Raw genomic sequence first — 23,894 nt, 5'->3', positions numbered from 1 at the left:
CTCTGGATCCTATGGTGTGCTTGTTGGAGGAACAGGGGCAATATGCTTCCTCTGTGGGTGTTGATACATAGAGGGACTAAACTGATGATATTGAGGATTAAGAGGAGAAGCGGGAGGAGGAGGGGCAGTGATAGCAGGTGGTTGAGTGACAGGTCTGATGTGTTGGTGTACATGTTGATTAGGCTTCTCTTGCTGGGGAGAACTGGGGTGATTAGTGACAGAAACAGTAGAATCATATGTCAAAGCCACAAATGCATGTTGCTGTTCCACAGGCACATACTCTTGGTGCTGCTCAACACTTTGACTGTGTGATGTCTTAGCAGGCTCGAGGTGGTATGGGAAAACTCAGGGGAGAACTTGAAAGGAACTGGCTTAAAAGGAACAGGCTTGATGGGGGGTGGAGTGGGTAGCATGTGTAACTCGGGTTTGTAGTGGATGAAGGGAAAGCGAATGGGGGGGTTGGGGGGCTTAGCTGGGGACTTGATGGGAGAGAGCGGCTGTGGAGGGGGAGGGGAAGGGGTAACAGCCTTGTCCCTGGTATGTTTTTGGGTGTCGGGTAACTTCTGGTGTTGTTGTAGTACAGGCACAACTGGGAGAGGGGGTTGGATGGTGGGAGAGGCTGGGCCTGGGGAATGGGTGGGTGGTGTGAAATGGTTTAGGGTTGGTGAGGCAGAGAATACATAGAGTCTGGAGATGCACCAGGGTCATAAGAGTCATAATCGGGGTTGTTGGGGTGTTTAGGGTGTCGTGGGTAAGGGGTTTGTAACGGGCAGGAGAAAGACATCTCCTTTTCCCTGGACCGGTTGTACAGTATACATGCCATTCTATAGGAGAGAGAAAAGAATACCCTTACGTAAGGTATACATTTTAAAATAAACTGACCAAATAATAAAATCCCCTCTGGAATTGCAGGTACCGACAGTTTACCCATTTACCCCCTAATCCAAATGTACAGGAAACCGTTATAATTAGGTTGAGATACATCAATGACAGTTGTTATGTCATGGCAGTTGTTATGTCATGGCAGGTATTATGTCATGGCAGTTGTGTACAGTTCCATACATAGCTTTACCTTCACTGTAGCCCCACAGGTTGTGTAGGGAACTACAAACACCAGAGGCTCAGTAGCGTCTTCAGTTGGGTTCCAGCACCAGGACGCAGCATACAGGAACGGCAGCCAGTCACCATTCAATGAGGGGGGCGAGAAGGTCAGAGGTCAAAGACATTGCTCAGTGACTCCTATTCAACTGGTTTAGGCTGAGTCCTGATTCTCCGACCACCCTTCTCCCAAATCGTGCACATGCACACTCCCTGACATGGATTTAACAATGGTGAAAACTCCCTTTAAAACCATTTCTTACACCAATGCATGTGTGTGGAGAATCGGGATGCAGCCATAGTCTAAATGGTCATGTTAATTTACAATGGCAGTACTTACTCAGGACTTTCAGTCTGTCCACGGTCCCCTCTCCATAGGTCATCAGATCCATCTCAGATCCCAGACATGTGGCCTTGGGAGAGGGCACCCTGACTAGACACAAGGCCCTCACTGGAGATCCATACCAATACACTGGCATAATGTAGTCTGTCCCCTGCAAAAGCAATGGATGTTACTATGAGCAGAAATGTGGCCAACTCATTCTAGAAAGCTGCAATGCAAACAGTCATTATTCAACTTCCTTCGCAATGTAACCATCAATAGAATTGTTCAGATGCATTACATGTCAAGGAATGATCCAGGACCAAACATACACAGCATGTAGCCCAAAACAGTAAGAACAAAAATCCACAGAGTCTTCATAAGTGAGAGGGGCAGATGGGAAAGGACAGGAAGTGGAGAGTGTCAATACCTCCTGGTAAACAAAGCATCCATTGTAGTGTGCTATCAGGACCGCCTCTGTCCGAGGTCTTCAGCTTGAGGCCACAGCCCGAAGGGAGGCTGTGTCACAGCCGGCCGTGACCGGGAGCCCCATAAGGCGGCGCACAATTGGCCCAGCGCCGTCTGGGTTAGAGGAGGGTTTGGCCGGGGGACTTTCCTTGGCTCATCGCGCTCTAGCGACTCCTTGTGGCGGGCCGGGCGCCTGTAAACTGACTTTGGTCATCAGTTGAACGGTGTTTCCTCCGACACATGGGTTCGGCTGGCTTCCGGGTTAAGCGAGCAGTGTGTAAAGAAGCAGCACGGCTTGGCGGGTCATGTTTTGGAGGATGCATGTCTCGACCTTCACCTCTCCCGAGCCTGTTGGGGAGTTGCAGCAAGATCGTAACCATCAATTGGGGAGAAAATGCGATAAAAAAATACATTAGACTTCCACAAAGCCTACTAGTGCTATAATATGACTTCCACAAAGCCTACTAGTGTTACAATATGACTTCCACAAAGCCTACTAGTGTTACAATATGACTTCCACAAAGCCTACTAGTGTTACAATATGACTTCCACAAAGCCTACTAGTGTTACAATATGACTTCCACAAAGCCTACTAGTGTTACAATATGACTTCCACAAGGCCGACTACAATATGACTTCCACAAGGACTACTACAATATGACTTCCACAAGGCCTACTAGTGTTACAATATCTGGCTTTACTTACATCTGTCAATTAAGAAGTTTGGAATGTCCTGTTTTTGGAATGTGATCATCAGGATGTCATTCCCACAATGGACAGTGGGGTCCACTGCTGTATAACATGTTTTTGATGTCCCTTCTGGGGCCTGGTAAGTAGATCTGCTGTTTAACTGAGGCAATATATTCAGGTCATAAGGCTACATTAGAACAGGCTCATTATCATTTGTGTAAGATTATAAGGAAATACTTGTATTATTTTGTAGCCTAAATAGGCCTATATATTTACTTACTTGAAAAGGTGTCATGGTCAGGCTGATATTTCTGTTGGACATCACCATGGTAGGGGCCACCCACTGAGGTCCTGTGATTGACTACACAATCAATACAACCATTTACCTCCCCAAGACATGTCCAAAGTAGGCCTACCTACTGCGCAAAAGGACAGCTTTGAGGTGGAAACTCTCATCTAGGATAACTGGAACCACTGTAAATTTGACCTCAGAATGTTCAACTCTACAGGCAATTCTGTATATTGGAACTGACAGCTGTAATTCCAAACGGATTATGCAAATGTTGCGCACTTGCCTTAATTAACTCAGACAAAACGTAAATCTGATTTGATTTCATCATGGAAGAAAAAGAGACATACAGTAGAAATAATTTGTTAACACCTTGAAATAGTGATGGTAAAAAAGTAGTCCTAAGTACAAAATGACTTCCATAAACCATGTGGTGGGGAAAATGCAATGAAGTGTGCAGTATGTCATTACCCAAAACACGGATAGGGAATGGGTGTGGCTATTCTATGATTCATATTTTGGGTCGATACTGCGTACAGAGGGGAATTGGGTGTTGTTGTTTAGTTATATGAATGTGAAGTAAAATACTGTGCTCATGTGTTTGGAGCTCATAGCAAAAGGGAGAGGTGTAGCCTCTCCCGTTTGAGGGCAGGAAGGGGGCTATAGTGGAGCGCAACATGTTTGTTTGTTTGGTTCTTTTTAGAATTAAGAATATACTGCAAACTGGGACTATTCTGCACACATTCTGACACATCTGTAATTGTTATTCCATTAATTCAATGAGCCCCTTTGAAGATCACTCGACTTCACGCAGTGTTTTGACAGAGGGAAACGTTGCCTATTTGTCATCGACTTTTAAAGTCCCTGACTTTTTAAAGATAAGAAAAAGTTTGAGGATATGGGTGTGGTTTGGGAAAGGGGAAAGGGAGGGAAGGGACTGGAGAGAGAAAGGGGTGATGTGTAGGCTATGAATTCGACGCTGGGTGGGTCTACAGCTTTTCAGAATTCCAAATAACTCTCGTGCGTAAAAGCTCCCTCACAGGTAACGTTTATCAACCTAATGCTGTTTACAATTTCTATGCAATGGGATTGGTGGAGGGTTTGTACCGTTTTACCAATGTTTTTGAAGGCTCTGTGGGTGAAAAAAATAGTTTGGGGAGTTATTTCAACTTTTTATAATGGAAGTTGATAAGAACGCTTTGGAAGGATTACATGCATTTCACCTTTGCGAGAGGCAAAAACCCCCGTCAACATTGGTTTACTTCATGCATAGTATTATAGATAACCTTTTAATGAAGATTTTGTATTCATTTCTGTATAATACATTTGTTTCATAGACTCACTTCTGTCGTCGTATTCTCGCGCTCTTTTCTCATAGCCTGTGTATGGGGCCCGTTGCAACTAACAGGGATAGCGTCAATAACAAATGGTAATGTAGAGCCTAGTAGTCCAGTTAAAAAAAAGACATGGCCACGTTGAATAGCCTGTTATTTTTCTCTACTGAAACTTGCAATTGAGTCAAAAATTTTTGCTGCGTATATTCAGGTTAATAATGATTAGTCTGCAGATAAACGAATAGTCTAAACGTTTAGGCCTAATACATTTATACACTTGAGTAACTTTTTAAACAATGTTGTTGTGATGGTACGCCTACAGAAACGACAATTATTACTTTACACTCTAAGCGGTCTAATTGTAGTTGATAAAAAATAAACGAATCTATAAGCTCCTTTATAGGAAAAACGTGAATGAGCAATCAAATGCAATGATGTGCACACAACCGAGTCATATTTGAAACGAGCCCCATTGACCATTCAGGTAGAGCGCTCGAGATCCGATGGAATCCTCGTTGCTGAGTGGGTGTGTGTGTGTGTGTGTTAACGATAGGTCATGCAGTCATAAAAATAAAAATGTTGTTGCTAGTGAGACCCCCACGACGAGTTTTGAGTCCCTCTCTTTTCCCTTTAATTTTTTTTTTTTTTTTTTAGGTAAATGCTGTTTTCGCGACAGCTGTGTGTGAACGCTGAACAATATAATTACCCCTTGACTGTTCTATCCCAGACCTGGATCAAAAACATAAGTCAAATACTTTAACATGTGCTTGATTTATCTGGGAGTTAGCACTTTTGGGACTATTCTATTATTCCCATTGTAGGCAAACCAATTCAAGTGCAACACAAGCATTTGAAAGTATTTTACATGTATTTGACCCAGGTCTGGTTATGCCTCATATTTACTAAGATAATTAAGCAATAAGGCATGAGGGGGTGTGGGATATGGCCAATATACCACGGCTAAGGGCTGTTCTTAAGCACCACGCAACGCAGAGTGCCTGGAAACAACCCTTAGCCGTGGTATATTGGCAATATACCACAAACACCTGAGGGGCCTTATTGCTATTATGAACTGGTTACCAACGTAATTAGAGCAGGTTTTGTCATACCCGTGGTATACGGGCTAATATACCACGGCTTTCAGCCAATCAGCATTCAGATCTCGAACCACCCAGTTTATAATTAAACAATAAGGCCCGAGGGGGTGGGGTATATCGGCAATATACCACAAACACCCGAGGTGCCTTATTGCTATTCTGAACTGGTTACCAACGTAATTAGAGTAGGAAAATATGGGCTAATATACCACAGCTTTCAGCCAATCAGCATTCAGATCTCGAACCACCCAGTTTATAATAAGCAGCATAGCCTATTCACTGTATATCTTTCCACAACACTTATCTTTTCTCAGTTAGTCACAATGTTGGTCTTGGCTGGAATCGTTGTTCTTCACATAACCGCCATCATCATGCTCCTGGTGGCAACCATTGATAATGTAAGTATATAAATATCCCCTTTCCTTTTCTTTACATGCTCCTAATGGCCAATGTCACCTCAGTGACCCCTTCTGTTCCATCAGTTCTCCTGCTCCATATGAACTTTAGAACGTCTTCATGGACACCATAATAAATACAGGGCTAGAACTAAAATGTGCACCGCTGTGCAGTGCACGCCCTGTTGGGTCCAAGGAACCAACACTGAAAACACAGTTACAACACTGTTATGAGATGATGTAGCTGTTAGTAAGTTCATGTTACATTGTCTCTGCTGCTCTTCCCCTGTGTTGTTGTCTGCAGGCCTGGTGGTTCACAGACTCAGTGGCCACAGACGTGTGGGGCCGGTGGGAACTGGCAGGTTCAGCTTGGCACTACACCAACCTCAAAGGAGAATATGCTGAAGGTACAGTACAGATGCCGTATCTTAATTTGATCATCCTGTTGTTGCAGGAATTTTCCTGCAGCGCAGGAAATGCAAACTTGTAGTGTATTCAAGGTTTTAAACGGCTTCTAAAGTTTGTAATTTCCACACAAAAAAATTCTGACTTGATTTGCCCAATGAAAAATGTATCAACCCCTACAAAAAATGTCCTGTTGCTGCAGGATTCTTTTCCTGCTGTTTGAAACTGTCTCAAATTAAGATACAGCATCTGTGGGCTCACCTCTTGTTATGGCTACACAGTATTAACTTCTACCAAAACAAGATAGAGTGGACATATGCTTATACTCGCTCGGTAGTTAGGGGTCGAACTGAGCTTCCAAAGTGAAACTTGTTTTTTAAGCTGAATCCCTGTTCCTTTTACAGTGGTGAGTTCCAATAATGGTTTTTAATTCCACCCCTGCTGTTAGTTCTACATGGCATGGACTAAACATTTTTATTATATATATTTTATTTATTTATTATTAATAAAAATGAGTGTTATTGTTCTGTATGACAAGAGTCTAGGGTGTCAGGATCTCATAGAGCCCTGTTCTCTCTGTCTCCCCCTATAGAGTACCTCCAGGTAGTGCAGGCCGGGGCAGTGCTGGCCTGCATCTTCTCCATCCTGGGCCTGTTTGTGTTCGTGGCTCAACTCTTCACCTTGTCCAAGGGCCAGAGGTTCACCTTCTCTGGAGTCTTGATGCTCATCTCCTGTAAGTAGCTTGTGTCCCTGTATCTGCATCTTAATACTGTATGATCTATGTAATGACATCGATATAAACACAGTGTATATGTTTTGTTGTAGTCCAGTACTAGCAAACAAACTAATAACTGATGCAAACTGATAACTACTCATCCAGTCTGAATGCACACCCCGGGGGTGGGTCCCCATGAGCATGGAAATACTGCTATAACTATCATTTACTGCTATAACTATCACTGTTAAGTTCAGGTCGAAATAGTCTCAACAGCAGTTGTCTCCAGCCCTATGAGTGACTTTGAGGTGATGTTTCCAGTACAGCACATAACTGTTATTAACCTAACAGGTGTTTTTAAATCTCCCCTCTTGTCTCCCTGTAGGTCTGTGTGTAATGATCGCTGCGTCCATCTACACAGACATCTTCCACAAGCAGGACCAGGGCTGGTTCGGCCACTCTTTCATCCTGGCCTGGATCTCCTTCGTTCTCACCTTCATACTGGGCGTCATCTACGTGGTCCTGCGCAAGAAGAGCGAGTAGAGGAACAAGGGATGAAGGGGAAGAGAGGAGGATTGTAAGGAAGGAGTTTATATTATGTTTTTGCATTGAGTTGGAAAGGGATGGATGGAGGGAGGGGTCTTAATTAGTTTATTAACAGTCCCAGTATTCCGATTTCCCTCGTGAGGAGGAAGGTGGTACAGAAGGTGGGAGAGTGGACCCCAAAGAATTGTATGCACAATCAATTTCGATGCAGACTACTGCATGCCTGTTCAAATGGGAGATTTGTAATGTGTAATAGATATAGTACTGTATATTTCAAGGTATGCTACATACCTGTTGCAGTACTTGAACAATCAGCAAACAAGCTTTCATTTCCAGTACATGTTTTAAAAGGAATTTTAAACATTTGTTTTATTTTTTATAACTGAAGTATTTTGTAACCATTTGTAATAGTTTTATGATCTAAATAGATTGTAACTGTTTGTTGTGTGAATTGTCATAACGTGCATTCTAAGTACATTTTCATCATCTGTGTGATTCTGAGTTTTGGTTGGCTTCTATATCAAAGTACATTTTAATCATCTGTGTGATTCTGAGTTTTGGTTGGCTGCTATATCAAAGTACATTTTAATTTGTACAAGTGAAAAAGGTAAACCAGGAACGGAGGTCACTGCGGTATATGTAATATCACCATTTATTATAATGCAGTAGAGGATTTTTGTAATTACATTGGAATTCAAGCCATGTTTGTTCAGACTATACCATTTATTAACAAAATAAAAACGCTACATAAAAAGCATATTTTCCATTCATATTTCATCTATTCAACATATTTCCAATAAATAACTACTTTGTGCAAGACTTGACCACGAGCAATCCAGCGACCACTAATAGGCATAACAGTAAGATCACAATGACGTGCTTGGTCCGGTTCACACATTTAAAAAAAAGAAAGATGCAAAACAGTGTGGTTGTGAATGCAACCCCACCAAAACATTATTCAGGAGGCCCTACAACAGACCAAGACAGAGACAGGAATGTTCCATTATGTGTCATTCCGAGTGGGTGTAGTGAGTTGATCTGGACTGTACTAAATCCCCTGTCCAGAGGGGGTGATCCGCTCTTGCACCACCAGGTGAAGGAGGTGGTTCTGCTCTGCTGAGAGAAGAGGCCTGAGGGATGAAGAATAATTTATTGTCCATTTTCCTTACGCATGTTCTGAATAATTTAGAGAGAAGATATCCATGAGAAAATCATAAGGAAAAAACTCAATTTAAATGTGAATTGCAGCTAAATAGCTACCACATGACTGAGTTTTTGTTTTGTTTTTTATGCTTACCAGAGTTCAGGTTGAAGAGACTTGAGGGACTCTGTGTCTTTTTCCTGGCAGGCCATCTGCCACAACACAGTAACAGACTGTTATAGACTGTTAAGACTTTGAAAGGCCAGCATAAGCACAAATATAAATCACCATAAAGCTAGAATCCTTAATCAAAACAATAACAAAGCATCACCCCGACTTTGTTTTTGTAAAACGCTGACGGATGGGCCTGGAGAAACATAACCACTCTAATTCATAAACAGAGCTATGGATGCAAGGACTGACCATCCATGATATCAACATTATAGCTTCAACCATGTCTTTAGGCTGTACAGTTTTTGTTTACATTTACATTGTTTACAAACATTGGAGTAAAACAAGCTTATATTTTGGGTTCTGATGGGATACGACAGTTGAACTAAGCTCATGAAGCATTTATAAGTTATATTCTTCAAGAATCAATATCATTCATTTATAAGTCCCAAAATGGATGTAGCAACTAAGGATTCTAGCTTTAAAGTTGACCCAGTCATCAATCATGCTCTTATTAATCCTCATGTGAGACACTTGATCTTCTCACCCGGACATTAAGGGCCAATACATAGCTATTTTGTGTGATATAGTCTAGTGAGGAAATATGTCACTTACCACAACTGACTGCAGGAGCAGGAAGACGTTCTCAGGTAGGAAGGTCACTACAATGAGAGGTTTAGAAATATGTTAAAAAATAAAAAAATATATAAATAATCTAAAGCTCATTATGAACTTTGTTCCCCATCCCAACTTTGCTAGTGTTGTGGCATTGTGTGTAGAAGTGTTTCAGGTCAGAATAATGGCTGTAGTGTAGTTACCCTGACTATGAGGGTCAAAAGACTCCCAGGCATATCTCTCCAGGGTCTGGGCATGCTCTGGCAACAACTTCTGGGGAGGAGGCTGCAAAAGACAGGTGGAAGATTCAGCCATTTAAAACAATGAGGGTCACGTCTGGCAAAACTAAGACATTAACATTAATTCTCAGCTTTAAAAGAGAAAACGCAATTTAGCAGTGACGAATCCTCTGTAAGTGTTTGTAGGAAGGAATTGAATACAGGTGAAGTGAAATGTCATGGAATAAGAAGGAACAACAATGTTCTCTATGCTGTGCCTACCTCAATGTTCTCTATGCTGTGCCTACCTCAATGTTCTCTATGCTGTGCCTACCTCAATGTTCTCTATGCTGTGCCTACCTCAATGTTCTCTATGCTGTGCCTACCTCAATGTTCTCTATGCTGTGCCTACCTCAATGTTCTCTATGCTGTGCCTACCTCAATGTTCTCTATGCTGTGCCTACCTCAATGTTCTCTATGCTGTGCCTACCTCAATGTTCTCTATGCTGTGCCTACCTCAATGTTCTCTATGCTGTGCCTACCTCAATGTTCTCTATGCTGTGCCTACCTCAATGTTCTCTATGCTGTGCCTACCTCAATGTTCTCTATGCTGTGCCTACCTCAATGTTCTCTATGCTGTGCCTACCTCAATGTTCTCTATGCTGTGCCTACCTCAATGTTCTCTATGCTGTGCCTACCTCAATGTTCTCTATGCTGTGCCTACCTCAATGTTCTCTATGCTGTGCCTACCTCAATGTTCTCTATGCTGTGCCTACCTCAATGTTCTCTATGCTGTGCCTACCTCAATGTTCTCTATGCTGTGCCTACCTCAATGTTCTCTATGCTGTGCCTACCTCAATGTTCTCTATGCTGTGCCTACCTCAATGTTCTCTATGCTGTGCCTACCTCAATGTTCTCTATGCTGTGCCTACCTCAATGTTCTCTATGCTGTGCCTACCTCAATGTTCTCTATGCTGTGCCTACCTCAATGTTCTCTATGCTGTGCCTACCTCAATGTTCTCTATGCTGTGCCTACCTCAATGTTCTCTATGCTGTGCCTACCTCAATGTTCTCTATGCTGTGCCTACCTCAATGTTCTCTATGCTGTGCCTACCTCAATGTTCTCTATGCTGTGCCTACCTCAATGTTCTCTATGCTGTGCCTACCTCAATGTTCTCTATGCTGTGCCTACCTCAATGTTCTCTATGCTGTGCCTACCTCAATGTTCTCTATGCTGTGCCTACCTCAATGTTCTCTATGCTGTGCCTACCTCAATGTTCTCTATGCTGTGCCTACCTCAATGTTCTCTATGCTGTGCCTACCTCAATGTTCTCTATGCTGTGCCTACCTCAATGTTCTCTATGCTGTGCCTACCTCAATGTTCTCTATGCTGTGCCTACCTCAATGTTCTCTATGCTGTGCCTACCTCAATGTTCTCTATGCTGTGCCTACCTCAATGTTCTCTATGCTGTGCCTACCTCAATGTTCTCTATGCTGTGCCTACCTCAATGTTCTCTATGCTGTGCCTACCTCAATGTTCTCTATGCTGTGCCTACCTCAATGTTCTCTATGCTGTGCCTACCTCAAGCAGCATCAGCAAAAGTACTCTGGAAATCTCACACTTGGCCACAACGTCCAGAAATGCACCTAAGAAGACAATGAGCAGAGGAAAAGCATAAGAAAGGAAAAATTCATATTTATTTTAGAATGTGTCATCAGTTACAGAATACTTCCTGAACTTCCTGCTTTAACACAGGAAGTGATGAGTTAGCCACAAGGGTTGGGCCAGTCCATTATGTCCTCACCAACGGGGGTGCTGGAGCCGGGCAGCTGCAGTCCCCTCTCCTGACACATCAGCTGCATCTCTGTCAGCACGGCCAGCGCGCCGTCATAGTCACCTGACACATAGAGAATAGACAATGCCTATTACAGTATCATGCTGTTGTTGTTAGGGTTACAAACACACACACCAGAGTTTGGGTCAGTTCCATATCAATTCCAGTAAATTCTGAAATTGCATTGCACTCCTCTGGAGAAATTCAATTTCCAAAGCAACTTACTGGTATACTCTAGACCCCAACACATGTATACGCACACAACCACACTTCAACTGACATCTGGACCACATGCAGGTAATCCCCATACCATAACCCAGTTTCCTGGCTCGGAGTTCAATACTGAGTTGAAAACAAAGAATAACACAAATCTTCACCTATGGTCCAGACCCATCAACCCCCACCCATCCCGCCACTGTACTCACGGGTGAGTATTTTGCAGGTGGCCATCTCTCCCATAGACAGCAGAGACTCAATGGGCTGCTGTGTCTGTAGTTCTGCTGCTCTCTGGTAGTGAACTATAGCCTCACCTGGTCTGTTCATCTCCTATAGAAGAAGATGACAAGCGAGAGGAAGAGAGAGGGAGGGAGAGAGAACAGCAGAAAGAGAAATAAAAAAGAGAGACCGAAAGAGAGAAAGAGACCGAGAGAGGGCTGTTCATATGAACTTAATTCACTACACAGACTGACATAGAAGACGAATCGTTGCCAATCTATCTTTTGTGATCAGTTTGGTCCATTACCTTGAGGGCATTGCCAAGTTCCAGAGATAGACTGGCGGCCATGACAGGCTGGTTCATCTCAATGTACACCTGAAACACATTTGTAAAACACAGCATTATACTACTGTCTCCAGTGGAATCTAGGGGAAAGGCCAGGGAAAATGGGTTGTTATTATGTACGGTAAATTCTCCAGATGCTTGGTCCATCTCTTTATAGCTGTTATTTCAGATGGATTCAACAATAATCCAAAATGGATTAGATTATCATTTAAATCCCTTAGCAAAACCAATAAAGATATTCTGATTGATCATTTTACCTTTCACAGCTGTTGTTCACCAAGCCTGTTTAAACCAGACTGAATGCTGCTCTCACTTTTGTCTCACTTCACGTCAGTCAGTTCCATCTGGTCTAACCAGGCTAGTGTTCTCCTGGAATGGCAGGATCATTATCAGCAGCAACTCTTAAAGGTCCCAAACAGTCATTCTGATTCCCATGTAAAATAGCCTCATGACTGACTAAACTATCACCCATACTATTTTTGGGGGTAGAAATGCTAAACATTTGAGGAAAATTACTTTCTCTCATGGCTAAGTACCAGGAAGTCTGAAAAGACAGGCTGAGTGGCCGGGAAGCTTATCTTCATGAGCTCGCTTTGACTGACAGCTCTTTGAAACACCTATTGCAAGAAACGTGGATGCAGTGAGCAGTGTTGCAGTAAAATCATCTCAAGCAAATTTTGTGATACACAAAGCAACTCAATACAACATTGAAATGACATCAATGATGTGATAAAAAAAAAAAGACATCTCCCATGTCTCGTGATGCAGTTCACAGCAGCACTGATGGATGTGTTGACATGACAACTGTGTCAGAGTTTTGAATGCCCTTCCTCCCCTTTTGTTCCATGCTGGCTGAAGACCTAGCTAGCCAGTAACTAGCTAACACCAGACACAGATGGAAGTATCTTTGCCATAGATGAATAGTGTAAACTTTTAATTGCATTTGCTGACACCCTACAGTCAAATTTTGCACCAGTAGAGTAGCTATCTAGTGTATACTGTATACTGTATATAAACCACGCCACTCTGCAAACATGTGATGTCACACAAGTCATGTCCCCCTATCCCCTTAATAATCCCGCCACCTGAATCCAAGTGTTTGACATGGGGGAGGAGACCAGTAACTTTATGATCAAACTTTATCAATGTAGAAGCAACAGTCATGTTTCATACTTTGGTCATCATACTTTGATCTGGTTTTATCCAAATATCATCACATTTTGTGAAAAACATGATTCTGACTGTTCGTGACCTTTAACTTATGACCTGTTTGTGCATCACTGTTCTATTATGTCAAACATTTGTAGTCTTTTTAGACCATGAAAAATAGATATTGATTGATTTGCTAAAGAAAGGATTAAAGAGTTACCTTAATGGCGAAGCTGTAGCAGTTGAGTGCGGCCTGCAGGTGCTCGTCGAAGCCTGGGGCTTGTAGTGCTCTGTTCTCCTTCTCAGAGAGCAGGAAGAGCCGGGCAGCGTCAGTCAGGGCCAGGGCCTCCCCAGGGGCATTGAACAGAGTCTGCTCACACCTGTGGGTTCAGGTAGGATATAATAGGTATAGATTATATATTGTAATGTGAGATATCTAATTTAGAATATAATAGGTAGTAAGATATAATGTTGGTTGTAGGATATTTACAGACAACGGAGGAGAAAGGGCAATATTGATCAGTCATTCTATGCTACCCATGTCTGTATGATATTAATAAGGGCAAACAATATGGTCTAAATAGGGGGCAATATTTAGAGATGAAGACTTACCTTGCCATTGCAAGGTCACAGAAGGCTGCATACTGAAGGCAGTCTTGCTGCTTCAGCTCTTTAGCCAACTGACCTGCAGCCAAGAAGAAATACTGGGTGAGATGCAAGCCACAGAATCAACAGAAATGTGCAAATGGTGTACTTAATAGTAGGGATCATTATCTGAAAACATGAACATATTAATAAATTGTTGATATGTTGGCAACATGGTTATTAGTCATCATAATTTTTTCCTGGAAACATTAGCTACTCACCAAACTGCTCACTTGCTTCTGCTACATTGGGTTTCCGAAGAAAACGTCTATGGTGGGCAAGGTGAAATTACAGTTATAGTTATAAACCAGTATGGACAACACAGAATGTCAGACATGTTTAGTTAGCTAGTTACCGTTAGCCTAGTAGCCACTGCTATTCTACCTGATTAGCTATAACGCTAGATAACTAACGTTAGCTAAACATAATCATTAGGTCATTCAGGAATTAGGATTCATTTGAAACAGCTAACTAATTATCTATCTAGTGCCAGCTAGTTAATGAGTTTAGCCAAAACATGGTAAAAATCGTAAAAATCAAAAGCTTATGGGCTTTTCTTTGGACACATGACACTGACTACAGTTAGCTAGCTAGCTGTGAAATCCAGGCAACCTGGCTCGCAATTCTAATGATTAGACGATCATGCATTACACATTCAGTCGAATGGATACCTAGAACAAAGTCAAGAACGTAAAAAAAAAATCGTACTTTTTCAATTTATTTGATACAGCACGATATCTCATCAGAAAGTCACCCTCCGCTGCCATGTTCAACAAAAAGTAAATAAACCAAACCAGGAAGTAGAAATGGGAGACGTGTTTCGATTGGTTCTTACTCAAAACAGCCTAATAGTCTCATTGGATACAATCGTATTAGGGTGGGACTTGGGAGTAGAGGGGATCAGTTTGCAACATTTCTAGCTAAAATAAATCTGACATATTGCAGGTGGACTCACTTGTGGTTAGATATCCGTTCATTCAAACTTAGTCAATTAGACAAAATAACTAGAGACATTCCGTGATGATAACAACCAGAGACACAGCAGTTTATTTTCAACAGAAGTCATGAAGCTGCAGGGTAAGATACATGCATGATTTTAGGGTTGTATAAAAGAACAAGAGAGATTGCAAAGGCAGGAAAATAGAGGCATATAGATGCCCAAACACAGTACAGATGTCAGTAGGTCAGAAATTCTCATAGACGCATTCAAATATTACATCTCCTTGTGGCGTTGCGTTCTCCATCTGTAGGAGCAGAGTGGGAGAGAGGTCAGGACAGTAGCATCCGCATGAACTCGAACAGCTCTTTATCAACATTATTGGTAGCTATAGGTCTATTCATATCTATTTTGGAGAAAATAGAATAGAATAAAATAGAATATATCTGGAATGACAAAACCAAGGCTTTAATCATTTATATTTCCCTGTAGTCCTGGTTAGTGTATGTTCACACTGACCGATTCCTTTGACTTCTTTCTCTTCACTTTTTCTTTCCTCTGGACAGATTCACGGTTTACTGCTGCTGCTGCTCCTGGGGCCAAGACCTCATAGACAGATGCTGGCCGAGACTCTAGACTCTGAGAGAGGAGGCAGTTCCAGGTGAGACACATTCATTCTATTAGTTTACACAGTGGCCTACAGTGGATGTGAAAGTTAATCAAAGCAGTGAATCTTTGTTGATGATATTTCTTTGATTACCCCCACACAGCTTTGACATGTGTCAAGGTGGATCTTTGAGTTCAAGTCATAAAAATCAATGTGGTATAGTTTCAGCAAGTCAATGGAGATAGAGAGACATGCTTACAGCGTAAACTGAAGCAGAGGCAGCTGCATTAATTTTACTGTCCTCCTCCTCTTCATTCTCTCCTCTATTCCTTCTGCTTACTCCACTACCGGTACTTCCATTCTTCAATGTAAATTGGAAATCACAAGTTAACAAACACATGGACTGATACAATGACAACAAACCAACCACAAAAGAAGGGTACAAAAATATACAGTGTTTCAAAACCTCCACCAAACCTTTCTCAAATCTCTTACCCATTGGCTTTTAAACACATATATGGACCCGATCACACTGAAGATGAGGAGGCCTGTGGTAAGAGCCCCCAACACGATGAAACCTGAGTAAGGCTGTCGGTACCCCTCGTCTGAAAGACAGACAGAGACAGAGACACAGAGACACAGAGACACAGCGACACAGAGATACAGAAACAGAGAAAATAAACATAATACCATTAGAGGTTGTCCAGTGTCAATCAATGGCTGAAAACATTTGGTAGGAAGTAGATTATTGTCAAGTGAAAAAAAAAGAGTTAGAGGACTTTTTATTTTCATGATGACAATCATGCTTGTTGTTGATGGTGGCATACATCCGACATACATCCGACATCTAAAGTATTTGTACCGAAAAAAGTCCCACTATCATGTCAACAGTTCCTGTTACTCAACAGGATAACAGAAGTTTCACTAACTGTTATTTATCTATCATCCCTTCATGTTCTGTTTCCCATCACACACTCACCTTTCACCAGAAGAGTCCAGAAGATCTCTGCATTTTTATACTTGCAGTTATACTCTCCTGAGTATGAACTGTTACGTGCTGTTATTTTCAAAGTCAATGTGTCTGTAGTTGTTTGAGAAAAGGGGAGTGTACATCTTTGTATCTCCTTTTGGTCTGGAGGCCCAGAGCAGACTAAGTCACTTGAGTTCTGATTCATTGGGATGGTCACTTTGAGTATGAAATGGAGCGTTTCTCCTGCCAGAGTCACCCTGACTCTGTCCGGCATGGAGATGGCTGTGTTGGCTGCTAAATTACATAGGGGAATGTAGAGTAAGGCTCGATCTGACATCAAAGAAGAAAATAGGCAACTGACTTATGTATTGATTTGCAATACCTTGATATAGCCTGCTTAAAATACATTGATATACAATGTTGATGAGAAAAGACGTGAATGACAACAGGAATTTCTATCATGACATTTCTAACTTCTAACATGAAAAATGTACTTTCAACAGTATCGTGGTATTGGTATTTAAATGTTTTGTTAATTAAATACCCTTACCTTGAGCCTGATGATTTCCCAAACACATCAGGACATACAGAACTCCAACCATCCAGATGCACATTTTGAAGAGACGCCAAAAGTTTAGTTTTTCCCCTCTGTTTCTAGTTCTCTGCGGTCACTTGAGATAGGAAGACCTGTATCAGTATTGGAAGGATTTCGTCCAATTTCCCAAACAGTGTGTGGGTGTTGCTCCAAGCCTTTCCCCTGTTCAGATTGCCTAGAATGTGTATGTCTGTATCTGTTAGTCTTGGCCTCAGAGAGATCACAATACTGGGGTTCCTGTTTTGCCCTGGCCACTTCCTCAAAGTGTTGAAACGTGAGCCTTGTGAAATCCCCAACCACCAGACATAGAATGACCAAGATACTGTACTGATCTGGGAGGTATAGGCTATAAACAGATTATGAATTAAAGAATGAAGTAAAGTTATTACAGTATGTACTCTGGTGTATGTTCTGTTGTGATACTACAGGCTGTGTTAATATTGTGTTTATTACGTCACTCACCAGATCCATCCCAGATGCAGTGTTGAGTTTCCTCCACTGTGAGACAGTGTTGGAGAGACCCAGAGTTAAAGTTCAAACCACACGTGAGCACTAAATGAGAGTCTGGCCCTTCAGATGGTAGAGAGAGAGAGAGAATTTCAGAGAAAGAGAGAATGAGCGAGAGAATGGAATTCTGTGGAGATGACAAATTGTCTATGTGTTAATGCAAACCAGGTGAATGTGAATCCGTGTGACTTCTCCATCATTCTCCACCAGCATTACAACACCTCTGCACATGCCTATACCTCTTCTCTTCTTCCCTCTCTCTCTATTCCCTTCTTTTACTAACTCTTTCTCCTGTTATCCCCCTTTCATTGGCAGAGCTAGAAGCCAACTCTGACCTCACAGCAGCCACTGCACAAAAACAGACCCAGAGAGAGAGAACAGAAATAACATCTGGATACCAGTGAATAAAAATGATATTCCCTCTGTTTCATACCATTCCCCCTCTCCTTATCGATCCCTAACTCCCTCTGTCCCTCCCCTCTGACCTTAAATCACTTTCTCACATTATTTTACCTGGCAGGGCAAATCCACTGTCCACAGTATGGAATGTATTGACCTGGATTTGGTCAGTTGATGTATTGGACTGAACTTGGACGATAACCAGAGCTTTATGAAATGCGTCATCATTTGAGCAATTTGGAGAATTCACAGTTATACTTTTGGGTTCTTGAAATAATGTTGAAGCCCATTGGATAACAATCATTCTTTACCTCCATCTGCAGCAAAAAGAAGGGGAAACAGGGGCGGAGGGGGTGGGAGAGAAATGACAGGAAGACTAAAAAGAAAAGTGAATATGAAGAGAACACTTACGTCTGGAAACAGCTGGAACCCAGAAAGAGAGGAGAGGGAGAGAGAGAGAGAGCGAAGAGAGAGCGAGATGTGTGCGCTCCTCAATTCTCTCACAGTTCACAAATAAATAGTTCTTAAGTGGGTCCGCACTGCCCAGCCACATTCTCCTGCTAATCACATTACTACTGCAGGGACAGGGACAGGGACTGGGAGGAGAGAGGGAAGAAGTAAGAAGAAGAGGAGACCAGGGCATTGGAAGAGAAGGCACCAAGTTCTATTGAGTAACAACTTGGACCTGCTAAATTAAACTTAATTCCCTGAAGGTGTAAGTATTGTTTAATTCACTCATTTAAAACATGCAATGTACTTTTCATACAGCAAATGCATTGGTTTATTGGCCTTGTTTCAGTTGTTTGTGGCACTGTTGTTTTACCATTGACTATTTAACTGGCATACATACAGAACCTTATCTTCCTGCATGTGTCTAATAAGTCTGTCTGGTTCTTGATATGTTTATTGAAACAGCTCGACCATATTCAAGTTTCACATTTCAAAGTTTATTCGCCACCTGCACAGGACACAACAGGTGTAAAACATTACGGTGAAATTCTTACCTTGAGAGCTCTTTCCCAACAATGCAGTTATAATTATAATATACTGTAGATAATAATAGAAAATAGAATACAAAATAAAATAAAGAATAAAAACCACACAGTAACTACAATGAGAGTTAAAGAAACGAGAATGCAAGTATATACAGGTCAGTGCCAGTACCTTATTCAATGTGCAGGGGTACTGGAGTGGTTGAGGTGGGTTTATACATAAAAAGTGACTGGTAGTAGGATATACATGTAAACAGGGCTGAAAAGTGACTGGTAGCAGGAATATATCAATACTTATGGTGATGGCAATCAATAATCAATGGACAGCAGCATAATGGAATAATACATCTAAACAATAATCATTTTAGCATCAGTTTAGGTTGTGTCTGAGTGGGTAGAGACCTGTGGATGGGCATATAGCCAGTGTGGATAGTCTGTGGGAGAGGGAGAGCAGTAGTTGTTAGTCATTTAACAGTCTTCTGGCCAGGGGATAGAAGCTGTTTAAGAGTCTGTTTGTCTGAGCCTTTATGGACTGGTACTGCCTGCCGGACGGGAGCATGGAGAACAGTCCATATCTCGGGTGGCTGGAGTCTTTGCCAATTCTTCGGTCCTTATATAGCTTCTAAAGCTTGTTTCTTGTGAGGATAGGTGTTCATTTGCCTCTTCCACTCTCCCTCTGATCTGATTCCAACTGCAACATGAGACCCTCTTATGAAAGCATTTACAAGGCTTCTTTCATGAGTCATCATCTAAGATATCCAAAACAGTCCAAGTGATTACCAATCCTTCTCATTGTCTCTCTTCTGGCTATATCCCCTTCCTGCTCTTTATAGTGACATGTTGCTGGAACCAATACGATACAATCAAGGTCTTCAAACTGTTTGCTGGTTGGTTGGACACATTCTCCTTCTATCACACCACTGTCCTGAAGACACAGGCCCCACTGTCCCTCACACAAAATAGATTTTCTTCAGGCTTTGAAATAAACTAATTGAGTTTGCTCAGTCAAACAGGTCATAAGACTGTCTGACTCATGTCCTTACCACAAATGAATGGCTCCGTGACCTGTTTTCAATCATAGTATTGAAATCATACTTGTACATACTTTGAGAGACTTTCAAGGAGCGATAGGGAATATAGAGGGTTTCTAAGATGACCTATACCAAACCAACATGTGAACATGCACGCGGATCTGTTTTCAACTCTTAACTGGGCCACTGAGAGACTGTTGGCAGCCTTGTGTGGAAAAACCAACTATTTCTTCACTCTTCTCTCTCTCTCTCTCTCTCTCTCTCTCTCTCTCTCTCTCTCTCTCTCTCTCTCTGGTTCTTCTCTCTTTCTCTGACTTTCCCTCTTTCTTCTGAACATAATCAAATTGTTGTAATGTCACAGTGAACTGATTTCGGCTAATTGGGAGATTTTTTCAAACAATCTTGTTGTGTTTTTTAAATTCTATTTCATAAAGGGCTGTGTCTTCTCATCATGGCCCCTCCCACAGTGATGCTGCTGCTTCTTCTGGCTGCCATGGCGACCATGGCCCAGTCTGTTGGCGAGGAGAACAAACTGGATTATGGGTACTGGAACTACAGGGAGGGAGGTAAGATAATAAATAAGAACATCCATCCAGCCTACTCAGTTGAAGTCAAGGAAAGACTTCGGGGCGGCAGGTAGCTTAGTGGTCGCTGGTTCTAATCCCCGAGCAGACTAGGTGAAAAATCTGTCGATGTGCCCTTGAGCAAGGCACTTAACCCTAATTGCTCCTGTAAGTCGCTCTGGATAAGAGCGTCTGCTAAATGACTAAAAATGTAAAAATGAAAGACAAAGCAGAAGTGAAAAAAAACATGCATTTCATAACAATGTATTTTCTTCCTTTTCTCTGGGGTTGTCCTTGCTGGGGTTGTGGTTGCAGCTGAGAGTGTGAACGTGGCCACTGTCCGCAGTGTGACCAGAGTTCTGGACGTCTGGGGAAAACGCATCTTCAACGAGATCAAAACCCTACTCCACTCTCAGCCCAGCACCCTGCTCCCTGACTACTCCAGGTAGGAGTACCAGAGGGACTTCTTCACTGTGGTATAGGTCAACAGAGAGTGTACAAATCCCTTTTACAGTACTTTCAGAAAGTATTCCCTTGACTTATTGCAAATTGTGTTGTGTTACAGCCTGAATTCAAAACATGTATTAAGTATATATTTTTTCTCAACCATCTACACACATTACTCCATAATGACAAAGTGTACACATGTTTTTAGATATTTTTTCAAATGTATTGAAAATGAAATACAGAAATATCTTATTTGCATAATTATTCACACCCCTGAGTCAATACATGTTAGAATCACCTTTGGCAGCGATTACAGCTGTGAGTTTTCTGGGTAAGTCTCTAAGAGCTTTGCACACCTGGATTGTACAATATTTGCCCATTTATTCTTTTTAAAATTCTTCAAGCTTTGTCAAATTGGTTGTTGATCATTGCTAGACAACCATTTTCAAGTCCTGCCATAGATTTTCAAGCCGATTTACAGTACCATTCAAAAGTTTGGACACACCTACTGATTCCAGGAGTTTTCTTTATTTTTACTATTTTCTACATTGTAGAATAATAGTGAAGTCATCAAAACTATGATATAACACACATGGAATCATGTAGCAACCAAAAAAGTGTTAAACAAATCAATTTGAGATTCTTCAAAGTAGCCACCCTTTGCCTTGATGACAGCTTTGCACACTCTTGGCATTCTCTCAACCAGCTTCATGAGGTAGTCACCTGGAAAGTCAAAACTGTAACTAAGCCACTCAGGAACATTCACTGTCTTCTTAGTAAGCAACTCCAGTGTATATTTGACTTGTTGTAGGTTATTGTCCTGCTGAAAGTTGACTGTCTCCCAGTGTCTGTTGGAAAGCAGACTGAACCAGGTTTTCCTCTAGGATTTTTCCTGTGCTTAGCTCCATTACGTTTCTTTTTTATCCTGAAAAACTCCTTAACGATTACAAGCATACCCATAACATGGTACAGCCACCACTATGCTTCAAAATATGGAGAGTGATACTCAGTAATGTGTTATGTTTGGGGCAAATCCAATACAACACTTTGTATTCAGGACAAAAAGTGAATTGCTTTGCCACATTTTTTGCAGTATTATCTTCGTAGTGACTAGGTGTATTGATACACACTCCAAAGTGTAATTAATAACTTCACCATGCTCAAAGATATTCAATGTCTGCTTTTTCATTTTTACCCATCTCCCAATAGGTGCCCTTCTTTGTGAGGCATTGGAAAACCTCCTTGGTCTTTGGGGTTGAATATGTGTTTGAAATTCACTTCTCGACTGAGGGACCTTACCGATAATTGTATGTCTGGGGTACAGAGATGAGGTAGTCATTAAAAAAATAATGTTAAACACTATTATTGCACACAGAGTGAGTCCATGCAACTTATTATGTGACTTGTTCAGAAAATGTTTACTCCTGAACTTATTTAGGCTTGCCATAACAAAGGTGTTGAATACTTATTGACTCAAGACATTTCAGCTTTTCATTTTTAATTAATTTGTAAAAATGTCTAAAAACATTATTCTACTTTGACATTATGAGGTATGTGTAGGCCTGTGACCGAAAAAAAATAAATGTAATCAATTTTAAATTCAGGCTGTAACACAACAAAATGTGGAAAAAGTCAAGGGGTGTGAATACTTTCTGAAGGCACTGTATGTCTCTATGATGAAGTTGTAGGCCTATAAAGTTATTTATTCTGTCCAACAATGTGTGAATGACATTGTAGATTGATGTTGCTAAATTCCTGCTTTGACTCTACAAAATATTGACCAGTGCAGATTAATAATTTAAAGTTACTGTCCAGGTTCTTTTAAAGTGTGATTGATTGCTCGTTTGAAGAGCCTGTTGCTAAGTTACTCTTTGTGTCCTGCAGGGTGCGCCCTCTGTCTGAGTCGCTCAACGATCTCTTCAGGGAAGTCACTCTGCTGCACAGGCGTATCACGGAACTCACCCATCGCCTAGCAACCCTGGAACCGTTCCTCCGTCGCCACGGCTACAGGGACGAGGGGGAGGAGGGAGGGGGTGGCGGTAGCAGAGCTCTGGCACCTCAGAGCATGAGAGGTGGCGCAGCAAGGCTGGCGAGGTACCCCCCTAGATACACCTTGAAGAAGGCGGACCCTGTGAGGGGGACTAGGGTGGTGAGGAGGAAGAGGGTGAGAGTGTACAACAACGGACAAGTTAGGATGCTGGAGAGTGCGAGTGAGAGATAGCGGGAGGGATTGTGGACTACGGGGGAGTGTGATAGTATGAAAGTTGGTGTTAGGGTTCTAAGTTCAGTGTGAGGTGAGAGGTCAAACGTCAAAGGTGAAAGAGCAAGAAATTAACGAAATAGTCTGCAAATATTATAACGTATCAAAATCTGATATCTATTGTAGAAAGTTGATGTAAAAATGTATGTATTCTCTATCCTGAGTCTCTGCTTCATTATAAACAAAGATGTGCATCTGTGGCTGTTATGTGTATCAACCCATGAGAGAGCAATGATATATTCATTAAACAAACTCATCAAGTCTCATAACTGTCTGATCATCTCATTCAGAACTAGCCAACTGTGGCTGCATGGCCATGTAAAGTATTCACTCATGTGCATGGAAGCGTGATCATCATCAGATTCAAAACTCAATCGCCACACAATTGATTATAGAGTACCACATTATCAATACACAATAGAACAAAATGCTAATGTTGGAGAGGATGTTGTATGCCACATTTGGCTATCTGACTTTGAAGGGTGACTGTTGTATTTCATCCACACAGAGTGGCTTCCTATTCTGTTATTTGTTTGGGACTTTGGTGTTAGAGGGATCTGGGAAGATTTGTAGATCTTTGTTTACCGTTAGCTGTAGTCACAAAGGGTAATACTAAACCCAGCTGGTATATATACTGTGTGTGTGTGAGTGTGTGCATGTGTGTCTGTATAT

The 23,894-nt window shown here is 41.7% G+C and overlaps 3 protein-coding genes across 5 annotated transcripts; 2 read left to right on the top strand and 1 right to left on the bottom strand.

The window, feature by feature from the left end:
- Positions 1-3,805: 3,805 nt before the first annotated feature.
- Positions 3,806-8,116, top strand: emp1 (epithelial membrane protein 1). Its single transcript, XM_041871365.2, has 5 exons — positions 3,806-3,909; positions 5,613-5,696; positions 5,998-6,100; positions 6,691-6,831; positions 7,199-8,116. The coding sequence occupies exons 2-5, from the start codon at positions 5,622-5,624 to the stop codon at positions 7,354-7,356; spliced, it is 477 nt and encodes a 158-aa protein (XP_041727299.2). The 5' UTR covers positions 3,806-3,909; positions 5,613-5,621; the 3' UTR covers positions 7,357-8,116.
- Positions 7,996-17,253, bottom strand: f8a (coagulation factor VIII associated). Of its 3 annotated transcripts, none has more exons than XM_045213276.1 (17): positions 16,979-17,253; positions 16,438-16,722; positions 15,954-16,063; positions 15,718-15,819; positions 15,371-15,490; positions 14,623-15,158; positions 14,136-14,182; positions 13,882-13,954; positions 13,490-13,649; positions 12,082-12,150; positions 11,765-11,885; positions 11,310-11,402; positions 11,087-11,151; positions 9,490-9,571; positions 9,287-9,333; positions 8,657-8,712; positions 7,996-8,489 (listed from the first exon to the last, which is right to left on the bottom strand). In XM_045213276.1, exons 6-17 carry the CDS (start codon positions 14,679-14,681, stop codon positions 8,408-8,410), a joined length of 954 nt encoding a protein of 317 aa, XP_045069211.1. In that variant the 5' UTR covers positions 14,682-15,158; positions 15,371-15,490; positions 15,718-15,819; positions 15,954-16,063; positions 16,438-16,722; positions 16,979-17,253; the 3' UTR covers positions 7,996-8,407. The 3 variants fall into 3 exon arrangements, with proteins under 3 accessions (XP_045069211.1, XP_045069213.1, XP_045069212.1); XM_045213278.1 differs by having other exon boundaries at positions 16,438-16,719; XM_045213277.1 differs by lacking the exon at positions 16,438-16,722.
- A 1,099-nt stretch (positions 17,254-18,352) lies between these two features.
- Positions 18,353-23,488, top strand: si:ch211-243a20.3 (uncharacterized protein LOC100151507 homolog). Its single transcript, XM_045213302.1, has 4 exons — positions 18,353-18,642; positions 20,387-20,518; positions 20,831-20,960; positions 22,847-23,488. Exons 2-4 carry the CDS (start codon positions 20,404-20,406, stop codon positions 23,181-23,183), a joined length of 582 nt encoding a protein of 193 aa, XP_045069237.1. The 5' UTR covers positions 18,353-18,642; positions 20,387-20,403; the 3' UTR covers positions 23,184-23,488.
- Positions 23,489-23,894: the final 406 nt, after the last annotated feature.

This window comes from Coregonus clupeaformis, unplaced genomic scaffold (assembly GCF_020615455.1).
Source record: "Coregonus clupeaformis isolate EN_2021a unplaced genomic scaffold, ASM2061545v1 scaf0095, whole genome shotgun sequence".
Taxonomy (NCBI): domain Eukaryota; kingdom Metazoa; phylum Chordata; class Actinopteri; order Salmoniformes; family Salmonidae; genus Coregonus; species Coregonus clupeaformis.
The sequence above is the reverse complement of the archived record's forward strand: the minus strand, read 5'-3'. Positions and strand labels throughout refer to the sequence as shown.

What these genes read in the sequence shown, in the direction of transcription:
- f8a (XM_045213276.1), bottom strand. Translation starts at nt 14,681, where the DNA reads ATGGCAGCGGAGGGTGACTTTCTGATGAGATATCGTGCTGTATCAAAT. An exon ending in AACTTGGCAATGCCCTCAAG is followed by an intron (nt 11,886 to 12,081) that starts GTAATGGACCAA and finishes CTTCTTCTATAG; the next exon opens with GAGATGAACAGACCAGGTGA. An exon ending in TCTCTTCAACCTGAACTCTG is followed by an intron (nt 8,490 to 8,656) that starts GTAAGCATAAAA and finishes TTCATCCCTCAG; the next exon opens with GCCTCTTCTCTCAGCAGAGC.
- si:ch211-243a20.3 (XM_045213302.1), top strand. Translation starts at nt 20,404, where the DNA reads ATGGCCCCTCCCACAGTGATGCTGCTGCTTCTTCTGGCTGCCATGGCG. An exon ending in CTGGAACTACAGGGAGGGAG is followed by an intron (nt 20,519 to 20,830) that starts GTAAGATAATAA and finishes TTGTGGTTGCAG; the next exon opens with CTGAGAGTGTGAACGTGGCC. An exon ending in CTGCTCCCTGACTACTCCAG is followed by an intron (nt 20,961 to 22,846) that starts GTAGGAGTACCA and finishes TGTGTCCTGCAG; the next exon opens with GGTGCGCCCTCTGTCTGAGT.
- emp1 (XM_041871365.2), top strand. Translation starts at nt 5,622, where the DNA reads ATGTTGGTCTTGGCTGGAATCGTTGTTCTTCACATAACCGCCATCATC. An exon ending in CAAAGGAGAATATGCTGAAG is followed by an intron (nt 6,101 to 6,690) that starts GTACAGTACAGA and finishes CTCCCCCTATAG; the next exon opens with AGTACCTCCAGGTAGTGCAG. An exon ending in AGTCTTGATGCTCATCTCCT is followed by an intron (nt 6,832 to 7,198) that starts GTAAGTAGCTTG and finishes GTCTCCCTGTAG; the next exon opens with GTCTGTGTGTAATGATCGCT.